This window comes from Mustela nigripes, chromosome 9, assembly GCF_022355385.1.
Source record: "Mustela nigripes isolate SB6536 chromosome 9, MUSNIG.SB6536, whole genome shotgun sequence".
NCBI lineage: Eukaryota > Metazoa > Chordata > Mammalia > Carnivora > Mustelidae > Mustela > Mustela nigripes.
In genome coordinates this window covers 43,025,056-43,046,482 of record NC_081565.1, presented here as the reverse complement: position 1 = coordinate 43,046,482, position 21,427 = coordinate 43,025,056, and the positions used below count along the sequence as shown (strand labels likewise).

At 35.0% G+C, this 21,427-nt stretch overlaps 1 protein-coding gene across 1 annotated transcript in view; it reads right to left on the bottom strand.

The window, feature by feature from the left end:
* Positions 1 to 5,788: 5,788 nt before the first annotated feature.
* CAAP1 (caspase activity and apoptosis inhibitor 1) overlaps positions 5,789 to 21,427 on the bottom strand; it is a 46,737-nt gene continuing 31,098 nt past the window's right edge. The window contains exon 6 of the mRNA XM_059411544.1: positions 5,789 to 6,983. Within this exon, the coding sequence (XP_059267527.1) occupies positions 6,637 to 6,983 (347 nt within the window). The 3' untranslated portion in view covers positions 5,789 to 6,636. The remainder of the gene's footprint in view (positions 6,984 to 21,427) is intronic.

Here is a 21,427-nt window from a genome sequence, read left to right as displayed (position 1 = left end):
ACTTCACAGAAGACCTGTGCAAAGTTGAAGCATGCAATAATAAACTCAAGGCATACCAAGTGGTTAACAGCAGGGTTACCTATCAAAACTGGGAGATTAAGTAAAAAAGTCTTAGGAGTAAACTGTGGATATCCTTAGCCAACCCAGGAGAAAAGTGAATTGCACCTATTAAAGCACCTCATCCATAAATAGAACTTCCAATCAGCTTTTTAGTGTCTTACTCTTACACATGAAAGCAGCCAAATATTACCAAAGATTTAAGGAAATCTGAGGAAACATTAGAGAACAAAGGAAGAAAAACATTACCTTGAAGAAAAACAGAAGACAAAGAGCAGAAGAAAACTTGAAAACCACCACTAAAATTAACATCTGTAGAGAGGTAAAATGTTACATCCACCAAAGGCCAAGCCAAGGGCCAAGCAAGGCCTGGCAAATTTAGCTGGTTAATAAAAACAATGAGCTCTTTTTAGATTCAGGCAGGTTATTTACATTAACAGTAAGAAAACAATAGCCAAATGTGCCAAGTTCAGGGAAACACCAAAGTAAAACGGACTGGATGGAAGGGGACTGATGGGACATCCTACTGCTGAGGAGCTAATGCCATGCTGCGGCTAAGCCATTTTATAGCTGCATCTGTGCCCTCAAGTGGGGCATGGTAAAAAGTCTCAAGTTTCAAAGAAACCAGGAAGGCAGATGGAAAAACTGATTCAAGATGTCTTTCTGCAAGACAGGGAGCCTTCCTCAAGAAAGAAAGGTAAATAAAATGTTCTTGTGAGACTCTTCAGAAGGCTACCTGTCTGGCCATGTTCCTAGGAAGACTGCAGGTGGTTGCACCAAGATGTAGGTGTCGGAGGTTCCGTCTCTGTCTGTATGGCCTACCACGATGCGAGCAAGGTCATCTGGATGCCAGGGTGAAGCAAAAGCCCTACAGACACAAAAGCATAATGCTACCTTTAAAAGGGAATGTTTCAAAAAATAATAATAAATGGATAAAATTCATTCAGAGGATAAAAAATAAAAAGAGCTTTGAGATATTAAAAATATGCTGGAAATTTTTTAAAAAATCAGTGGAAGAACTGGAAGAGAATACTGAGAAAATACACAAGAAAGTAAAAGAAAGGGATGAAAAACAGAAAAAGTGAGATTAAAAAAATGTAATAATCAGGCTAGTACCTGTATCCTAATAAAAGGAGTTCCAAAAACAGAGATCGGGGTTGGGGTAGGGGAAGAGGGAAAGAATTTATCTAAGAAATAATATTTTAAAATTTTGCAGACCTGAATGACATTGAATTTTCCCATTGAAAAAAATTCACTGGTGATTAACTCAAGGGATGAAAAAGACCCATTCTCTGAAACATCATCAATTTCAGAATATCGGGAATAAACATCCTAACAGCTTCTGAAGAGAAAAAAACAAAAGATACATATAAATATCAAGAATCAAAATGACAAATGATTTCTCAATAGCCTCAGTGGAGGTTGGAAGGCACAGGAGTATCCTCTAAAATTCCTGACAATGATTTCAGTCTAGACATCAACATTCACATAATCTTTCAAGTCAGTGTATAGACATAACCCAGCCATGCTGGTAAATCAAAACAATTTACTGTTCCTGCATTCTTTCATAGGAAACTGCCGGAAAAGATACACCACCAAAATGAGGAAATAACCTAAAAGATGAAGACAGAAGATTCAGGAAATTGGGATATCCCATATGAGAGAGATGAAGAACAACCAGTCCAGATTAGCACAGAACGAGAGAGTTCCAAGAGGAATGTCGAGAGAGGAAAAAAAAGTTGGATTATAAAATGTATTTGAACCTACTGAGAAGAGATTTCTAAACCTGGAGGCCAGTTAGGGAGTAAGTTAATGTATGCTACACAGAACACTGAGCAAATGAAGTAATAAAGTAATTATATTATTAATTCCCTAAAACTTAAAACATAATTGGACAAAAAAAAAAGAAAATGTAATTACAGATACCACACAAGCCAGTTATGAACAGTATTTACATAATCAAAATAGTATAAATACTGAATGTTATCCATTGAGAGGACAGAGGAGAGAGGTATGTATTTAGGGAAGAGTAGGAGTAGGTCTTCATCTTCATATTCCAAAACCGATCAATAAAACCTAAAACTGAATTATCAAGAAAGAGCATAACCATCATGTTACTTAGAAATAGAGATAATTGGGCGCCTGGGTGGCTCAGTGGGTTAAGCCGCTGCCTTCGGCTCAGGTCATGATCTCAGGGTCCTGGGATCGAGTCCCGCATCGGGCTCTCTGCTCAGCGGGGAGCCTGCTTCCTCCTCTCTCTCTGCCTGCCTCTCTGTCTACTGTGATCTCTCTCTGTCAAATAAATAAATAAAATCTTTAAAAAAAAAAAAAAAAAAGAAAGAAATAGAGATAATTGAAAAATCACTAAACGATTTGAAAGTGGTTATCTCTTAGTAGCAAGAGCTAGTATAAAAAGAATAGAGAAGGAGATGGGGTGCCTGGGTGGCTCAGTGGGTTGCATCTCTGCCTTTGGCTTGGGTCATGATCCCAAGGTCCTGGGATCGAGCCCCACATCTGGCTCTCTGCTCAGCAGGGAGCCTGCTTCCCCTCCCTTCTCTTTCTGCCTGCCTCTCTGCCTACTTGTGATCTCTGTCTGTTAATAAGTAAATAAAATCTTAAAAAATCTTAAAAAAAAAAAAAAGAATAGAGAAGAAGAGCTGTTTTTCATTATAAGCCTTGGGGGGGAAAAACCTTTACTAACTTAAAATGATCTCCTTATTATCTTGAAATTAAATAAAATAGTAAATTAAAGATTACTGACATTCATGGGCCAATGTTAATAATTCTAGACAGTATACTTACCTAAAAGATCCTGACAATAGACTCTAACAGGCAAAAGGAAAAAATTAAAAAAATAAAAAAATAAACCTGGATTGTTGTTAATATCCAGCCACACTGTAGTACAAAAAAAAGATTAAACAGAATGTTTCAAGGGCGCCTAGGTGGTTCAGTTGGTTCAGTGTCTGCTTTTGGCTCAGGTCATGATCCCATGGTCTTGGGATCAAGTCCCACAATGGGCTCCTTTCTCAGTAGGGAGTCTGTTTATTTCTCTTCCTGTGCCCCTCCCCCCACTCTTGTGCTCTCTCATTCTCTCAAATAGATAAATAAATAAATAAAATCTTTAAAAAATATATACTGCTTCATTTCTGAATCAGGGGAAAGGGGAAGGGAAGAGGTAAGAAATAAGCTCACCAAATTGTACCGTATTCTGTCCTGAAATCAGAGTATTATAGCAGGATCAAATCTTACATATTGGCTAACAATTTATTTCCCTCATTTTACAGTTACTTTCCAGGGTTACACAGCTGCTTCCTGCAGAATCAGAACCCTCTGCTCTTCAACTCCTAGGCTTTTCATTTTACCACAATGCATTTTTACATAATGATTAATTACCAAGCAAATGTATATGCATTCCTATTGATAATACTCATTAGCATTTTTTAAATTTTAGAAATGGAATCTACTTGTAAGAAAATATGGAGAGGCAATTGCAAATCCAACAAGGGCATTACATAGAAAAGCTACATATGCCATTACGCCTTATTTCTCTGACCGGAAATGTTCAAAAAAGGCATTTGATAGGGAAAAGACTAACATTAAAACATGCAAATAACCTGCCCCCTACCACAAACAAAAAAAGAAGAATACTAAAAAAAACTAATAGTTTTAAGTTAAAGCATATTGGTGTTTTAGTTACAGATTAAACAGGTGCAATAAAGGAAAAATGTCTGTAACTAAATTCTTTTCCTACTTTTCATGATGGAATAGAAGTCAGACTTTTTGAAATTTTTAGGCTACCAACTTTATTTGGCCCGAATTGTGGGTTCACTCTTTTCTTTATCTACCATGAAAATAGCATTGAAAATGTTTGTTTTCTTGCAATTTGTATTACTGTTCAAATGATTCAGAAAACTTTAAACAGCTAATCATGCCCTAGAATCTAATAATTTGCTGAAAGTAGGTTTTGGCAACAAAATTTATAAGGAAAAAATATACTGCCTGATAGTTTTAAAGGAACTGATGGCATTCATCTAAAGGATTTGGGGGTTCAGATTTTTCACAATTAGTATGTTACACTGGCTACCTGGTGGAATAGGTTTTTAAGATAAAACTGAGTGTGTAAATTAGAAGGAACATCAAAAAGTGGCCCAAGGCCTAATGCAGAGGATCTGTTATTATCAGTTACCACCCATCATTCAAGTTTGGGTTAAGTTCCTCATCAAATACCAGGATTACTTCAAGTTGAATAAAAAAAAATAGGCTATCAAAACCTTTTTTGATCTTCTAATTCACTAATTACACATTACATAAAAATTCTCCTTACTTTGGCAAAAAGGAGGAGCATAAAAAGCAGTAGCACCTCTATCTTTATTATTAGTCTATTCTTCTTCTTTTTTTTTTTTTTTTAGATTTTATTTATTTGACAGAGACAGACAGTGAGAGAGGAACACAGCAGGAGGAGTGGAGAGGGAGAAGCAGGCTTCCCGCTCAACAGGGAGCCCAATGTGGGGCTCGATCCCAGGACACTGGGATCATGACCTGAGCCTATGGCAGACTTCGTGACTGAGCCACCCAGGAGCCCCTACTCAGTCTATTCTGTGCTAAAATCTTTACTGTAACATCCCTGACTTTGAGACTCTGAACAAAACTAACACCTCAGAGGTATTTAATAAATACCTGTGAGCTAACAATTTAAATGGCAACATTAGATCAATATATGGTATTCTCCCATTACTTAAGCTTTCCTAAAACAAACATATTCCTATTTTCCAAAGTAATTCATTTTTCAAAAAGCTCTTGTGTCTTTCAACATTAAAAAAAAAAAAAAAAAGGAGTACTGATTTTCCAAGGTAGGAAGCTAAGTGGCTTCCTTCATTCAGCTCATTCTACCTCATAGGTACCACTCTAGTCAAACGTCCTCTAGACCATTCTGCACAGTGAAGAAAGCATACACACAATGCTTCCTGAAGGTGGTAACCAGGCAGCTACAAAGCACTCAGACACTTGTCTACTGCTGTATGTTTAATCACACAAATGTCATCTACTGCATTTTATAATTAGTAAGCAGCAATAGAGTTTGTTATGTACTACTTTGCTATTTTAACTTTCAGCTGGAATAAAAAATTCTTTTGCCATAACCAATGCTTTTTCATCTTGAAGCAGAACTCACTATTCAGACATATGCGCATTTACCAGCACAAGAGAAATACTTCAAATGATGATGATATTGGCTACATTAGAAAGATCCCAGGGGCGGGGGTGAAAACAGGATTATTTAAAGGAATGTTCAGAAACAACAAAAAAATAAAATCTGTAACTCTGCAGTTCTAAGGTTTCATAAGCACTCTCTATTTCCACAAGAAACTCTCTTAACATTTACATATAATTAAGCCAGCTAATAAAACTCAATCCCAGCAAGTTTTATGTATGAGGAAAATCCTCATACAATATTAGTAGAGCATGGTTTACAAATATAGTATATTTGTTAGTAAGTATAAAAACAGTGGTTTTAAATTTATATTTTAGAAAAAAAATTATTTTAAGAGTCTTTACCTAAATTTATTTTGGTTATCAAACAACTACAATTAGTGATGGGGCAAAAACATCTGTTATTGCGTAGGATGTTAATTTATTTACAAAAACTATACAAAATTAGATTAATTATAACATTGACTTATCAAAGCTTTCCGAAATTAATTTTGCTTTTGGAAATGTATCAAAAGTCTTCAGATCCAGAATGATAGTCTTTATTATTTTTAATTCATGGAATTATAGCACATCAAATCTTCAAGCAAAAACATGAGATAAAAGCCTGTACAATAAAATATTCTTTGCCTAATAGCTTGGAATGTAAAAGAAAATATGTTCCCTTTGTACTGAAGAAAAAAACTTGAACAAAGTGTCCAATAATATCAAATACCTGTTAGAATGGTTTGTCTGCTGGAATTAAAGTTGGGCAATTACTTCTACATTTTTAAAAACGACCTTAAATTAAGTCTTTTTTCTTTTATAAAAAACATTTTTCTCAGCCATATCAGACCTCTAAGCCTTACAACAATGTTACTCCATCTTTACCAGTAAATTCACACCCACAGAAGGTGTCTTCAAGACAGACTTATTTTAAAAGTGCATATAAGCATGACTAAATTTCTTAAATTGTTGACAAATCTAGAAGCAATAATTTAATATTCTACCACAAAATACGGGTAGCCTTAAGAGCAACATGCTTGGTCAATCTTTCTTAAGATTTTAGGTTTGATGCCAACACACTTAAAAATGAAGGAAAAAATACAGTGACTCTTTGCTAAATGGGTTTTCAGGTATTAATTCAGCTAAATGCTCATCTAACGAAGTATCCAGGTTATCCAATGATATTTGCCATGAATTCATAAAGCAGTAACACATACATAAAAATAACAACAACCAAAACCACCACAGGTATGTCAGGCCTAAGAATGAGTTTATCTAATAATGATTACATGAGAAATATCACATAAGACTCAAAATAAATGTCATATACAAAATTATACGATGTGTCTTTGCTCAAACACACCTAGAACTCAGACTCAAGTCAAATAACTAGGCTGGCTTTTTTATATCACCAGCTTTCATTAGGGCTTTAATAGCTCTTGCCCTCATCTCAAGTTCTAGCAGCTCCAGCTGCTGTGCAGACGGCTGAACATCTTCTGGTGGAGGAACAGTCAGGGTGGCTGCTTTGGGTTCCTTTGGGCTAGACTCTGCTAGTCCCAGAATCTCATTCACACTTTTCTCAATGTCTTTCTCCAGGTCATCTATCTGACCAGCTTCACTCTGGACTGTATTTTCTGGGACCTCAGGAGCAGCAGCTTCTTCGTTGCATGGGCCTTCTATGTCGCTGTCATAAGCATCTGCATTTATACTGAGTACATCACTATCTTCCCCTTTGCCTGTAACAAACAAAAAAGGGGAAAGAACCATGTAACCTAAATGCCCTCGTCAAAATTTCCTTTCTACTTATGATTAAAAGGCTTCTTTGATCCCACCTCCCACCATGGAGTCCCAAACACATTCCATCATCTCTATCCCATCCCCTTTTCTCTGGACTCAACTTTGAAAGTAGATATAACTTAAGGTAAATTTTAATGTATTTTTCATTCCGATTTAGTAGAACATGGAAGCACTGGAAAATTTATACCATCGCATGGAGTTCCATGATCTCTTTTCCTAATTAAAATGCCCCAACACTTTATACCACAGGGAAGCTTCTACAATACAAAATGAAAGTTGAAGTTGGAAACTCAGTAAAACATTGCTTATTAATAAAAAAGTAAAATTCCATCCTAAAAGGAGCTTAAAATACTTTGCTTTATAAACTACAAAAAAGGAAAAATATCATTGGCAAGCTGGACACCATTTGCCCTGCAATTATCCTAAATCTTTTCATGTTTTTTCAAACACTTTGTTCTAAATCAATAAATTAAAAGAGAATGCCTAAGTCCATTTGCTAAGATAAAGTAAGTGTTCATCAAGAGGATTTTAATTAATAAAGTTAGTAAACTATAATTATTAAAAATGCATTTGTTATAAAACTTCTATAACTGATACTAAAGCCTTGAATATAGACACAGATTATAAGTCTCAACTACCTTGGTTTTAGACATTACTTAAGTCTAGGTGTCATCTATACTTTGGATGTTCATTTCTATGTCCAATTTATTTCTCTTTTAAATTCCTAATATGTTTTTTTAAAAGTCATGACCCCTCAAATGTTAGCTTTGCTAGTCTTCTACAAGAAAAAACTGACAGATGGAAAATTCTGGTAATTCAATGTATAGGGAAGGCCATAAACAATTCTACTCCACTAGTTTTGTAATAACAATTTACTGACCCTGACTGATCCTCCCTCCTACAACCTAATAATTAAAAAACTACTCCCTATTCCAAAATTAGTATGGAAAATGAATCAATAAATTATATTTGGGCCTACAAATAGAACTTATAAAAAAATTTGCCATTTTAATTATCTGAAAATATTCATGTATCAAAGCAACACATATCTCCAAACAGCTACAAAAACAAAAAATATAGCCTTTTGTGTAAAGAAATAATGGTTTACCTAAGTACTGCAATTTGAGATAAAAACAAATTAAGAAATGAAGCTCTAAGTTGCTCATAGTCTCAAAATGCATGCTTAGCCTTCTTTAAAATTCTAAATCTGTACTCACTGATTCTGAGTGAAAATCTGCAATTTGTTTAAAAGACTAAAACAAATTTTTGAAAAACAGTGATTTTTTTTCCGAACTAGAAGTCACTGCCTGATAATGAATTAAGAGCAGAAGAATTAAACATAATGATGGGTGGGGACTGAGGAGCCTCAAAGTTGGGATACCTGCTATTAAGTATGGGATTTGGGGCAAATCCTTTACCTTCCCAGAATTTCTCTCCTGTAAAAGTTAGGGCAAATTGTCCTAGGATATCTCTAAAGTACAAGGTCTAGTATTACAGTAAGTTAAGTCTATAAAAAAGTTTATAAAATGGCAATACTTTATTTTCTTTTTCTCCCAAGATGTGGTTACCACTTATCTTTCATTTAATACATTCATCACTTGGATAATAAGCTAAAAGAATTTTCTATTGATGATAGCTGTAGCCAACGAAAGATAAGCAACATGTCAGTAAATCATGCTCTACTTAATTTTTTTTACTCAACAATCTTTTTTTATTTAAGATTTTATTTTAAGCAATCTCTATACCCAACATGGGGTTCAAACTCACAACCCTGAGATCAAGAGTCACAAACTTTACCAACTGAGTCAGCCAGGCACCCCGGCCTTTTTGATACCAGATTTTCTAGAAAAAGGGACTACATTTACAACATCCAGGCAATATAACTGAAGCTCATTTATTATCTTGGGTCCAGGGTTTAGTATGTGATGATACAAGTGTGGAATCCCTTATATGCTAAATCACAACTTTCGACGTAGCTGTACTATTATGAAATTAATTTGCTTTGAATATATATGTGGGTAAATAAATAACAGCAAATCTTGGAGATACTTTTATTAAATAAGCGGAGAACCTACACTAGTATATCCTTAAGACATACATGGCAAATCTTCTAGCTAAATATCACTGTCATATACCAAAAGAATATAGGAATATATATAGGTATGTGTATAAATATTTTTTAATGGAATGTACATTATGTTCATCTTATTTTTAGGTTTTTCCAAACACTTCAGACAGCTAAGAACCACTGAGCTACACGTATTCTGACCTAATTTAAATAATTTTTAAGCTTATAAGCTTAAGAAGCAACCACACAGCTAAAGAGCTCTTCTGCCCTGAGCCTGTAATAATAAAATCCTTATTTATAAAGTTACCAGCACCAGAGATTCAGGATCAAAATGTTTACAGCACTTGTCAAGAGGTAAATCTTTTTTTTTTTTTTTTTTTTTAGATTTTTTATTTATGTATTTGACAGAAAGAGAGATCACAGTAGGCAGAGAGGCAGGCAGGAGAGAGGGGGAAGCAGGCTCCCTGCCAAGCAGAGAGCCTGATGTGGGGCTCATTCCCAGGACCCCAAGATCATGACCTGAGTCAAAGGCAGAGGCTTTAACCCACTGAGCCACCCAGGCACCCCAAGAGGTAAATCTTGACAAGAATTTTTTTTTTTAATCTATATATTCTTTGGGTTTCTTTCCAACTTTTTAGTGGGCAGAAGGTGGGCTTTGCATTATTTCTTTTATTTTAAACAGCTATACATATCCTATGAATGAAGAAATGGTGCTCTATAATTTTGGCATTCTCTGTTTACATTTAAAATTACGGAAGGTTGGGGTGCTTGTCTGGCTCAGTCAGTAGAGCACACAGCTCTTGATTTCAGAGTTACAAGTTCAAGCCACATGCTGGATGTAAAGATTATTTAAAAATAAAATCTTAAAAAAAAATTATCCAAAGTGATTGAGTTCTCCTAACACAGTATTGGTGAATGTATTCACAAATTCCATCTGGCCACCACACTTGCATCATGGGCCAAAGCTTTATACAATTTGTATCTGAAATAACTTAGCATAAGCACTTCATTTCACACTTGTGGAAACAAGTCAAGTGACTCGTACAATGTAACATGACAAATTATCTGAAGACCAAGGATCAAACTTCAAGTCTTTTCACTATCCCTTAATTTTCATCATCTTACTGACTTGTTTTTTAAAGCATCATTTGCAAACACACGACTATGCTTCTGAAGATAATTCACCTCATCCTTAGTATTAGGAGATTATGAAGTTTTTTCTTACTCAGTATGATCCTCAAAATGGAAGGGGTGACACTTGTACATTCTTTCTAAAAAAGTAACTTTACCCCAAAATGTTTCATTCAAAATCCTTAAAGTATCAGTGCTGTCATGTTCTGTCCTTCCCATCACCAACTTGCATGCATGCACGAGTGGGCGCACACATCCCAAGTTCGCTTTTTGTTAAAATACAAACTTTAAATATGTGTGTGTGTGTGTGTGTGTGTGTGTGTTGTCTTAGGTTTGCTTTTTGTTAAAATAAAAGTTTTAAAAACCCAACTGGAAGTACACAAACATACAAGGATTACTAATCAGAAAGATTTTGAGGGATAAAATTTCAAAAGAATTTTTAAGTTATGCTAGCATATTTAAGCCTCAAGAGAGCCTATATTTTACTTGCTACAAATTCAATTTAGAATAGTTTTAATGCATAAAATGGAAGCATATCTAAAATGTTATGAGTGACTGCATGCTTGTGAAACTCCTTGATAATGAATTATGAAATTAAACCAGGAGACAAACCCTAGAACATGGAATAATTAAATATCTGTCTGAATTCCTGCTGAAGATGGCAAATTAAGCACACATATCTAATTCCCTTCCCTACCACGAACCACTGAAGTGACAGAGAACAGACACTTAAAAATACAATAACAGCATAAAAACTGTAAAGCAACTGAAGATAAAACTAATATCAGTCCTACTTAAGTAAAACATAAAATGGAGAATCCATAAAGGAAAAAGAAAATCAACAAATTTAGCTAAATAAATAGTAAGATTCCTGAGGGAAAAAATAAAATACCATAAATAAAACAAGACAAAGGTACTCTACAAGCAAATATTAATGAAATACATATTTTCATGGCAAATGTAAGAATACATACAATGTCTAAGTATCATTAAGAACTAAAGACATGGGCAAAGGGTAGAAACAAGTCAAGCATTTCACAAAATATGAAATATAAAGCATAGAAAAATATATTAAAAAATGCTTAACTCGGGACACCTGGATGGCTCAGTTAAGCGTACACCTTAGGCTCAAGTCATAACCTCGGGGTCCAGGGATCCAGTCCCCCATGGGGCTCCTTGCTCAGCAGGAAGCCTGTTTCTCCCTCTGCCTGCTCTGCCTGCTGCTCCCCCTGCTTGTGCTCTCTCTCTCTGACATAAATAAATAAAATATTTTTTAAAATGTTAAACTTAATTTCTAATCAAGAACTAGAGGTTAAAACAATATTACTTTTACCTCATTAGTAAAAAGAAGAATTTTATACATCTGGACAAAGTTTAATAAATTCGTAAGTTGGAAAAATTATCAAGACAGGATTAAGTCAACAAAGTAAGCTAAAAAGTGATAATCATATTTATGTAAATTATTAATTGTGGTTACTTCCAAGAGAGGGAAGTTAAAGTTGTAGAGGAAGAGGAAGGAGTCTACTTAGTATCCTGAGAGAGAACGAAGGGGACCCTGCAACTACTATGTAAGTACATGGTGTAGTGAAAGAAGACCAGAGAACAAGAAACGTTAGAATTTAAAAATACAGTTATCAACAGCAAACATTCAGTGGTTGCTGGAAGATAGTGGAAGAAAGGAAACACTCTAAATGTAGAGAAGAAATAAAAGTATATTTAAAATATGCTATAAAAGTTAAGAGATCAAGATGAACTACCCGAATCCAACAACCTAATATGATTAACTCAGCAATTACTGAACGCCTACCATGTAGAAGACACTGTTTTAAACATTAAGGAAACAGCAGTGAATAAAAAAAGTCCCGGTATTATATTTAAGTCATAAGGGACTATAAATACATATCAGGTATTATAAAGAAAAATAAAGCAAGGATAAAAAGACAGTAGCAGGATGCTTTCACAAAGATTGATCAATGTGATGATATGGTAACATTTGAGCAGAGAACTGAAGAGAGTGATAGAGTAAGTCAGAAAACAACAAAAACAGACAGTAGAGAGGGAAAATAAAGAAATATGAGGAAAAAGTGATCTGAGGTGAAGATCTTCACATTGAAAAGGCTTGCCAACTGCAGTATATCATACCTGAGACACATCCTGTAAAAAATCAGAACTCCGGGGTAAAAAAAATTACTAAAAATTCTCAGAGGAAAAAAACTAGATTACTAACAACGCCAGCCTCAAGAAATAAAGAGAATTCCTATCAGCCACTGTGGACAAGATATCACAATGGCTAGGAACATGAGCACAAAAAAGAGGAGTAATGGTGTATTATGTGCCTCAAGGACACAACATTGGTTCTAATATATTGTCAAAAAATTGAATATGAACCTGATTAAGCCTCTATACCTAACTACCAATTTACAGAAAAATATTAAATAAAACAATGAGATGCAAAGAGCAAAATTCAAACTGAGAAAATCTGACAACCTAGTTTCTTCAAGAAATCAACCGCAAAGAGAGGGAGGGAAAGGAAAGTGGGATGGAAGGGCAGGCACACAGATGAGAAGGAAACTTAGTATTAACCACCTGTAATGTAGGGAACTTATTCTGGATCTCCATTCATACAAATCTAGTTTAAAAAATATTTTAAGACAGGGGTGCCTGGATGGCTTAGTTAGTTAAGCATCCGGCTCTTGATTATCAGCTCAGGTCATGATCTCAGGGTCCTAAGATCGAATGAGACCCAAGTCAGACTACATGGTGAGCATCATGCCTGCTTGAGATACTCTCCCCCTCTCTCCATTAAAAAAAAAAAATACTATATATATAACATATATGAAGACAACCAGAAAAATCTGAACACTGGATATCTAAGGATTAAAAATACCACTGTTCTGTAACCCTTAATGAAATAATCGGTCAACAGTAATTAATACCTACTAAAAGCATTAGGTGGTAGGGTGACAACATGTGTACCAATCCATTCATCTTAATATCGCAATACTAACCAATGAGTAGTAGGTTATATCTGAACAGTTTCTGAATAACTGATATTAAGCAATGTTCGTTTTTAAGGCATTATGATCATCCTTAAGAAGAGATCTCTAATTTTTGAGATTCAAACATATTGAAATATTTACAGATGAACTGAAAAGATGTTCAGAATTTGCTTTAAAGCAATCTAGCAATATGAAGCAGGTAGTGGTATGGATAAAAAATTAGTCAGAGGTAAATAACTGAAGATGGAAAGGAGTACATGGGAGTTAATGCTCCTATCTTTTTCTTATTTTTGTTTGAAAGTTTCCAAAATAAAATGTTTTTTTAAGAGTTGATTGCTATTCAGAAGCCTAAAATTAACATTTTTCACATTATCTAAAAATATATATATATGTATACATATATATATATAAAAAAAAATATATATATATATATATATATACATATATATATATTTTATATATATATATATATCTCCTAGAGGAGAAAACAAGAAAATCCAAAATCCAATACTCCTATTAAGAATAGAGCTGGTTACCAAAAGGGTTTATACTATTTTGCTTTGTTTTCACTTTTAGATTTTTCTCATCTCATTTTAAGTTGATCACATTCATGGTTATGCCATTTAGAACAGCACATTTCACTCTAGGTCCTAGGTCCTTCCTTCTAGAATTTCAACTCTCTTAAGGCTTCCAGTGTTATCAACCTGCTAGAATCTCATTAGTAACAAAGTCCATAGCTCACTGGACAGCAATGCTATGCCTCCAGGGATTTCTTTTCTGAAACAACAAAAAACTTTGGTTTTACTAAACTTTAAGTTATAAGGGACACAATTCTATAGTATTCTAGCTGTAGAAAGTCAACTTGTAAGTTTTAGTGAGTTCTAGTCTTTTCCAGAAACCCAAACTTTATTTTCTGAAAAAGAAAGAGCTGCTTTTTTTAAATCCATAAATGTAGTTTTTATAGAGGACTTTAACCTTCTTCTCAGCAAAACTGACAGAACTTGGTTATTCTTTCATGCTGTGTTTTTAACTACTGATTTAAATTTAAGTGTATCGTGTTAACCACCATATTCAAAAATTAATCATGATACTATCTGTTACTGACATAAAAAAGAAAATGCAAACAATTTAATAAAGAAGAACTGTCTAGTAGTCTACCAACCAGACACTGACCTTCTGGAAAACTGAGCATCCAAAGAGCCTGTAAACCTAACTTCTGTGAATGACAAATTCAGAGATGATCTAAAAATCAATAAATATTCACTTAGTATCCATTATCTATGCCACAATAGTGCTGTAAAGGTCCCAGAAGAGACAGGCCTTACAAAATGCTACAGGTAGGGTAAACTAAATATATGCAGCGTGATGAAGGCATAGATTTTTGCCTTTATAGTCCTTATGTTTGCTTAAAATATGGACATGATAAAGTACTAAACTGTGCAAATATAAAGTATGCCAGAATTTCAGAGTATAAAAGGCAATAGGGAAAAGTCAAAGAGATTTTCATAGGCGTGGGATATGAAGTAGGTCTTAGAATTTATTAGGTGATGTTGACAGAAGAAGAAATTCCAAGTGTAAGGGACAGAATGGAATGACAGGTGCTAGAAATAAACTCAGTACAGAAGTATGTGAGACTAACAGCATAAAGCACACATGAGAATATATAAAAGGATAGTATCCACAATTATTGCTTCTGAAACCATAACCATTCTACGAGAAAAAGAACAGGGACCTCTTGCCAGTCTTTACAATGGGTCAAGTAAGTAATTAAACAGGCAACAGTGGTAAGAACTAGGTGCTATTTAGTAAGAGAGATGAGGTAAGGTGAGCACAAGTGGGTTAGGGAATGCTTCATTAATTTGGAGACGTCTGATCTTAAAGAACAAGTAGCTGACTAAAGTAAGAGTGTATCACTGACGTGAGTTTAATTTTCAGATTTGGACAAACTGCATGACAGGCACTAAAACTTATAGTCACACATGACAGATTCACATTTATATTTTAAGATATGCTGTGAACTAGACACATGACAGAGCATCACAGTTCTATGTTCACAAAAAGGTAATTTCTACAAATTTACAGGACAGTGCTGAGATGCAGTACTGACATCGATGCTCAGAAAATTCTAGGTTTCTTATGAGGTTAATGAGCTGTGAAAAAAAGTAGTTTTAATTAGTTTAGACAGAGTAGGTAACATCTGATCAGGATCTAAATGATACACGTAAGACTCATGGTTATCTTGCGGTGTGGAGCACACAGGCAGAGAGAATAGCAAAAGCAAAGTCCCTGGAAACAGTGTTTGTAGTGCTGGAGGAAGTGAGAAGGAAGGAAGAGAAGACCAAGGGGGAACGTGACAGAACATATCACTTACGGCTTGTACTGGCCACAGGACGGAAGGACTTCACATTCTATTTTGAGATGGGAAGCTATGGGAAGGCTTTGATGAGAATAGTGACATGACCATTTTTCATTTTAATTTTTACGGTCATTCAGACTGCTATACGGAAGAGACTACAGGGGAACATGGGTAGAAATACAGGGATCAGGATGTTGTGAGAATCGGTATCAGAATAATATGGCTAAGAAGAGGTGAGAAGTGGTTGGATTCTGAATATTGTAAAAGTAGAGCCGAAAATTTGTTGACAGAGATGAAAGACAGCAGTCAAGAATGATTCCCAGATTCCTGGCCTGGACACTCAGAAGAATGTAACTGCTATTTACTGATATGGAGAGGACTATAGGAGCAGCAAAGGTTGTAGGGGGAGTGTTACTGTTTCCTTCTTTGTTGCCAAGGTATCAGGGAACAATCTAGAATTTACCCTGGAACACAGTAACTTTAAGATGCTTACTGAACATCTAATAAGTAAGCTAGATATAAAGGGTTGGAAAGCAGCTCTGAACTGGTTAAAATAAATTTGTAGTTGCCAGTACTAGAATTACATAAGATGCAGAAAAGAAAGTCCAGGGACATCTGGGTGGCTCAGTCAGTTAAGCATCTGCCTTTGGCTCTGGTCATGATCTCAGGGTCCTGGAACGGAGCCCCACATCAGGCTCCACACTTGGTGGGAAGTCTGCTTGTCCCTCTACCCTTCCCCAACTCATGCTTATTCTCTGTCTCAAATAAACAACAATCTTTTAAAAATAAAAAATATATATATTTTTAAAGACAAAAAGTGCAAAGAAAGGTGATGGATGGGGAACTTACCCTTTAGAAATCAGGCAGAGGAAAGCATGACACAAAGGAGACTGAGAAGAAAAGTGTTAGGGAAGGAGGAATTCGGCAATACCAGTTAAAGAGCTGTTGGCTGGCAGGGGTTGTGGGGGAATGTAGTGGGGGAGGATAATTAGGGACAAAGAAAAAAACACCTGTAGGCACCAAAAGCCAATGTGTTCACTATACAAATAGAGGGGCTGTCTCAGCAACACAAAGAGTTTTCCCGTTTTAAGAGGACAAACAGGGACTATACAATTTAAGGCCAGACACAAGTAGGTAGGAAAAATTAATTTACTCATCTATTTTCCTTTACTAGAGAAGTTCTTTCCAAGCCAGGCCATATTTTATCTTTCTGGTGCCTAGCACAAAACTACAATTCACTTGTTGGAAGAAGGGATCAGCTTCAAAATCTGAACAAACATCGTTTAGAAAAATATTAAATTCATTTTCCATAATCCAAAGGACACACAAGGACAAATGAGCAGAAGTTACATAACAGCCGCCTATGATTCAATATAGAGATCCTTTTACCAATTAGAGACAGCAAGAATGATACTGAGGGGATGAAACAGAAAATTCTAATGGCAACAATAATCATGGCAGAAGTAATTATAACAAGAGCTGATATTTACTATGCATCTACTATGTACTGTTCACTTCTCTAAAGCACTTTACATGTGTTAACTCATTTAATCCTTATGCCAGCATATTGGAATAGGCACTCATATTTGTTTTCTTTTTTTTTCCACTGAATAAGACTTTAATTTCTTACATAGCACTCATATTTATTATTCCCATTTCACAAATGATGAAACTGAGGAACAGAATTTAAGCAGCTTGCCCCATAGTTCACACAAATGAAGTGGCAGAACCAAAATCCAAATCCAGGTATATTTCAAAAAAGAAAAAAAAAAATCTATACATTGAAATATTCTATAGTGCCTCCCAGATCTTAACAGAATCATAATGACCACTGAAGCATCACGGATGAAAATGGTGGTTCACACTGAATTTATCTTCTTCTTGTAGGTCCTTTAAGCCCACCTGAGTAAATAAAATATATAGGAGACATGGAGCTAAAAAGTATGTATTAAATGAAAAATTATTTTTTTTAAAGATTTTATTTATTTATTTGACAGACAGAGATCCAAGTAGGCAGAAAGGCAAGCAGAGAGAGAGGAAGAGGAAGCAGACTCCCTGCTGAGCAGAGAGCCCGACGTGGGGCTCAATCCCAGGACCCTGACATCATGACCTGAGCTGAAGGCAGAGGCTTTAACCCACTGAGCCATCCAGGTGCCACTAAATGAAAAATTATTAAGAGAAGGAAAAGAGAAGACAAAAAACTGGGAGAAAATATTCACAAAACACACCTGGTTAAAGGACTGGTATCCAAAATATAAACAGAACACTTAAAATTCAAAAATTAGAAAACAAACAACCCAAGTAAGAAATGGGCAAAAGATCTGAAAAGACAAGTCACCAAAGAAGATACATAGATGGCAAAGAAGCCCCTGAGAAGATGCTCAGCATCATAGGTCATCAGGGCACTGCAAAGTAAAACAATACGATGCCACTCACACATCTATTAGAATAGTCAAAATTCAAGTCACTGATAGCACCAACTGCTAGCAAGGATATGGAACATCAGAAATTCTCATTCACTGATGGCAGGATGTAAAATGGTACAGCTTTTTCAAGGACAGCTTGGCAGTTTCTTACAAAACTGAACTGGGTGTTTACCCAGAGTTGAAAGCTTATATCCATACTAAAACCTGCATACAAATTATTACAGCAGCTTTATTCATGAGCGCTAAAATCTGGAAGGAACTAAGATGTCCTTTAATAGGTGAATGGATAAGCAAACTGCAGTAAATCTATACAATGGAAGATTATTCAGCAATAAAAAGAAATGAGCTATCAAGCCACAAAAAAGACATGGGAGAACCTTAAATGCATACTGCAAAGGGAAAGAAATCAATCCAAAAGACTATATACTACATATGATGTTGCAACCAAAACTTCTAAATAAATAATAGACTGTGATATAGGATGTGCACAAAATTCAAAAACTGGTAACAAAATCTGATTTCAAAACATAATGTTTACTATCTTTCCTTTTGTAGGAGTACTTCTATATCGTGAGATACTTCTGCTAATCAACTGGATATGAACATAATTACTGAAAAGCACAGTGAATCCAAAGGGGATCCAAACATCTATCGAAGGTTTGGACTATGTTAACCTCCAAAGCAGCTGTCCTAAGACTATGTCTAGGATCCTATAAAACACATCACAAGATAGAATGGGTATAATTTAAAGAAAAATGGAAACCAACATTTTCCTCATATACTAAATCAAATTCTTCATAATGTCATTCTTGACAAAACACACACAAAGCATTATGCATCCCAAAACTTTGCCAGTTTACTTTTTAATCCAGAAAAGTTGCACAATTAAACGTAACAGAGGAGTCTTCAAAAAGAAAAAAGAAACAGTATGGACTAATCTGCCACACAAAACGTAATTTTCACCCTTTTGTTCAACTACTACACACACAAAGGGACAAATGAAAAGGCGGGAGGATCCTGTTTGGAGTCATTGCTGGTAATAACTTGTGAAAAAGCTCAAAGGAATGAGAAGAGAAATGTAAATTCTTTAGTCGCACTGATGGTTACACCACAAATCTCTTTTTACTTCACCAACTGCTGAACTGGACATCATTTCCCCAGAATGAATTTCTAAGAATCCTTTAAAGAAGTTAACTCATGTTAAGAAGCTGCATTCTGTGAATACTTATTTGTTAGAGCCACTCAAGAAGATAATCAAGGCCTAGAAAAAAAGAAATTAGAGCCGAACTTTGAGAACAAATCAGCTGTACATCTGCTTCTCTGTTTCCAACTCCAAACGCCCTGAAACAATTTTATCAGTTTCCCCACAGCTCTCTCTCACTCGTGCCTGCAATTTAGGTCTTCAAAGGATGAGGAAGCACAGAGTTCACTTGCCAATCCAGAGACTTCTACAGCAGTATGTACACATAAAACTCCTGCAAATGTTGCTTAATTAACTGATGATACTCATTCTTTCTTCTTTCACAAAGCATCAGAAGTCTATGAGGGCATTTTTCTCATTATCTTTTTAACTTCTTAAAACTTGTTTGTATTCCTTCAGCTATGGCTTTTCAGCAAAACTCAACTCCTTTTTAACTGCCAATTCATTTCCTCATTCTATCTTATTCAAGTCCCTCTACTTACTCACCTTTGCTTCTCACAGTGCAGTATTACCTTAGAACAACAGTAACAATAACAGCAATAAGAGCACAGATCAGTTGAGGTTTCCCATTTATCCTTCACCGTAAGTATTCCAACAGTCTCATATAGTTTTATATTTAATACCTTTGCTAAATATTGGCAAAAATCTCTTCCATCACAATTAATTTTTAGAAGTAATAAGTAAATAAGCTGTGAGCATCACTGATTTTTATGATAGTCTAAAAGTAGCTTCTCAATTTCATTACTTACATAAACATATCAGTGAAAATGTTTTCAAGTACCTGCTCCAGTATGTACTTGTACTTATAATATGTAATATTACAATAAGTTAGTGTGTACTAATACAATGATATATGGAATAAGAAATTTTAAAATGGAGAGACAAATACGTAACTTTATATATATTTACTTCAGACGTATTGGTATAATTTTTCCTGCATTCTCTGGAAGTATATATTATTACACCTCAGCGACCACTAGTCTAAAAGGCCAAAAAAAAAAAAAAAAAAAAAAAAAAAGGCCCATAGAATATAAACTTCCATCATACAGGTTAACCACTGATAAACATTTTTCCCCTATAAAAGTCTACCTTTCAACTTTTTGAAGCTCTTGTTAACAAGTGAATTCTTAAAGCTGTTCACCCTACACTATTCATGAACTGGAAGGTCAAGATATAATTACATGAGGCAACTACATTACTTTTTAAAAAACACAACAGTGGCAGAATTTGAACCCAACCACAGCAAAATTTGGTGTTTATTTTATGTATGTTTGCATGTACCTCTCTAATAGAAAGGAAGAATAATTTTCTAATAGAATAAAAAAAAAAAAGAAAATACAGACACTGCACTAGGCACTAGTCTTTACACGTAATCTGACTGCTAGAAAGGAACTTCAAGATCAAGGCCAAAGAGCCAAACACTGCTTCAATTTGCTCTACAACAGAGCCACCAAGTGGTGGTTTATGTAACCTGTGTTCAAACACCCTTCAGCAATAAGGAAGGAAGCCCATTCATTTTCTGGTATTTCTGATTATTTGAGATAAATAAATTGAGCCAAAATCCATCTAATGATAACTCTATCTACTGGCCCTATTTCTATTCTTAGAGGCAATATAGAACAAGCTTAATCACTCTTTCACTTGACAGCTCTTCAAATAATTTAAAATGAGTGCTAAAAACCTCACCTCCTCTTCAAACTAAGTATCCAAATATGACTTAGCTACTTCTCATATACAGTTGAAAAAAAATTCCTCATGACCACTTCCAAGAAGAAATGCAAAACTAAGAGCTATATTCTTAAGTTACAAAGGAGAATAATTAGCAAAGTTATACATAGACCTGGTTGAAAACCTTAAAGCAGTAATTTAAATATGGACCATTATTTAAATATTACTGAACATCTTAAGCAAATTTATTTATAGATATATACATAAAGAGAACTCATTAATGTTAGCAGAGATCTGATATTTTAAAAATATTTTCTACAAATTAAATACCTCTAACAAACAACAGTTTTCATTTTTTAAAACTATAGCACCAATGGCCAATTTAGAAAATTTGCATAAATATTTATTATATTAGGGGCACCTGGGTGGTTCAGTTGGTTGAGCCACAGACTTGATTTCAGCTTGGGCTGTGATCTCAGGGTTGGGGGATCCAGCCCTGCATCAGGCTCTGGGCTCAGAATAGAGTCTGCCTGA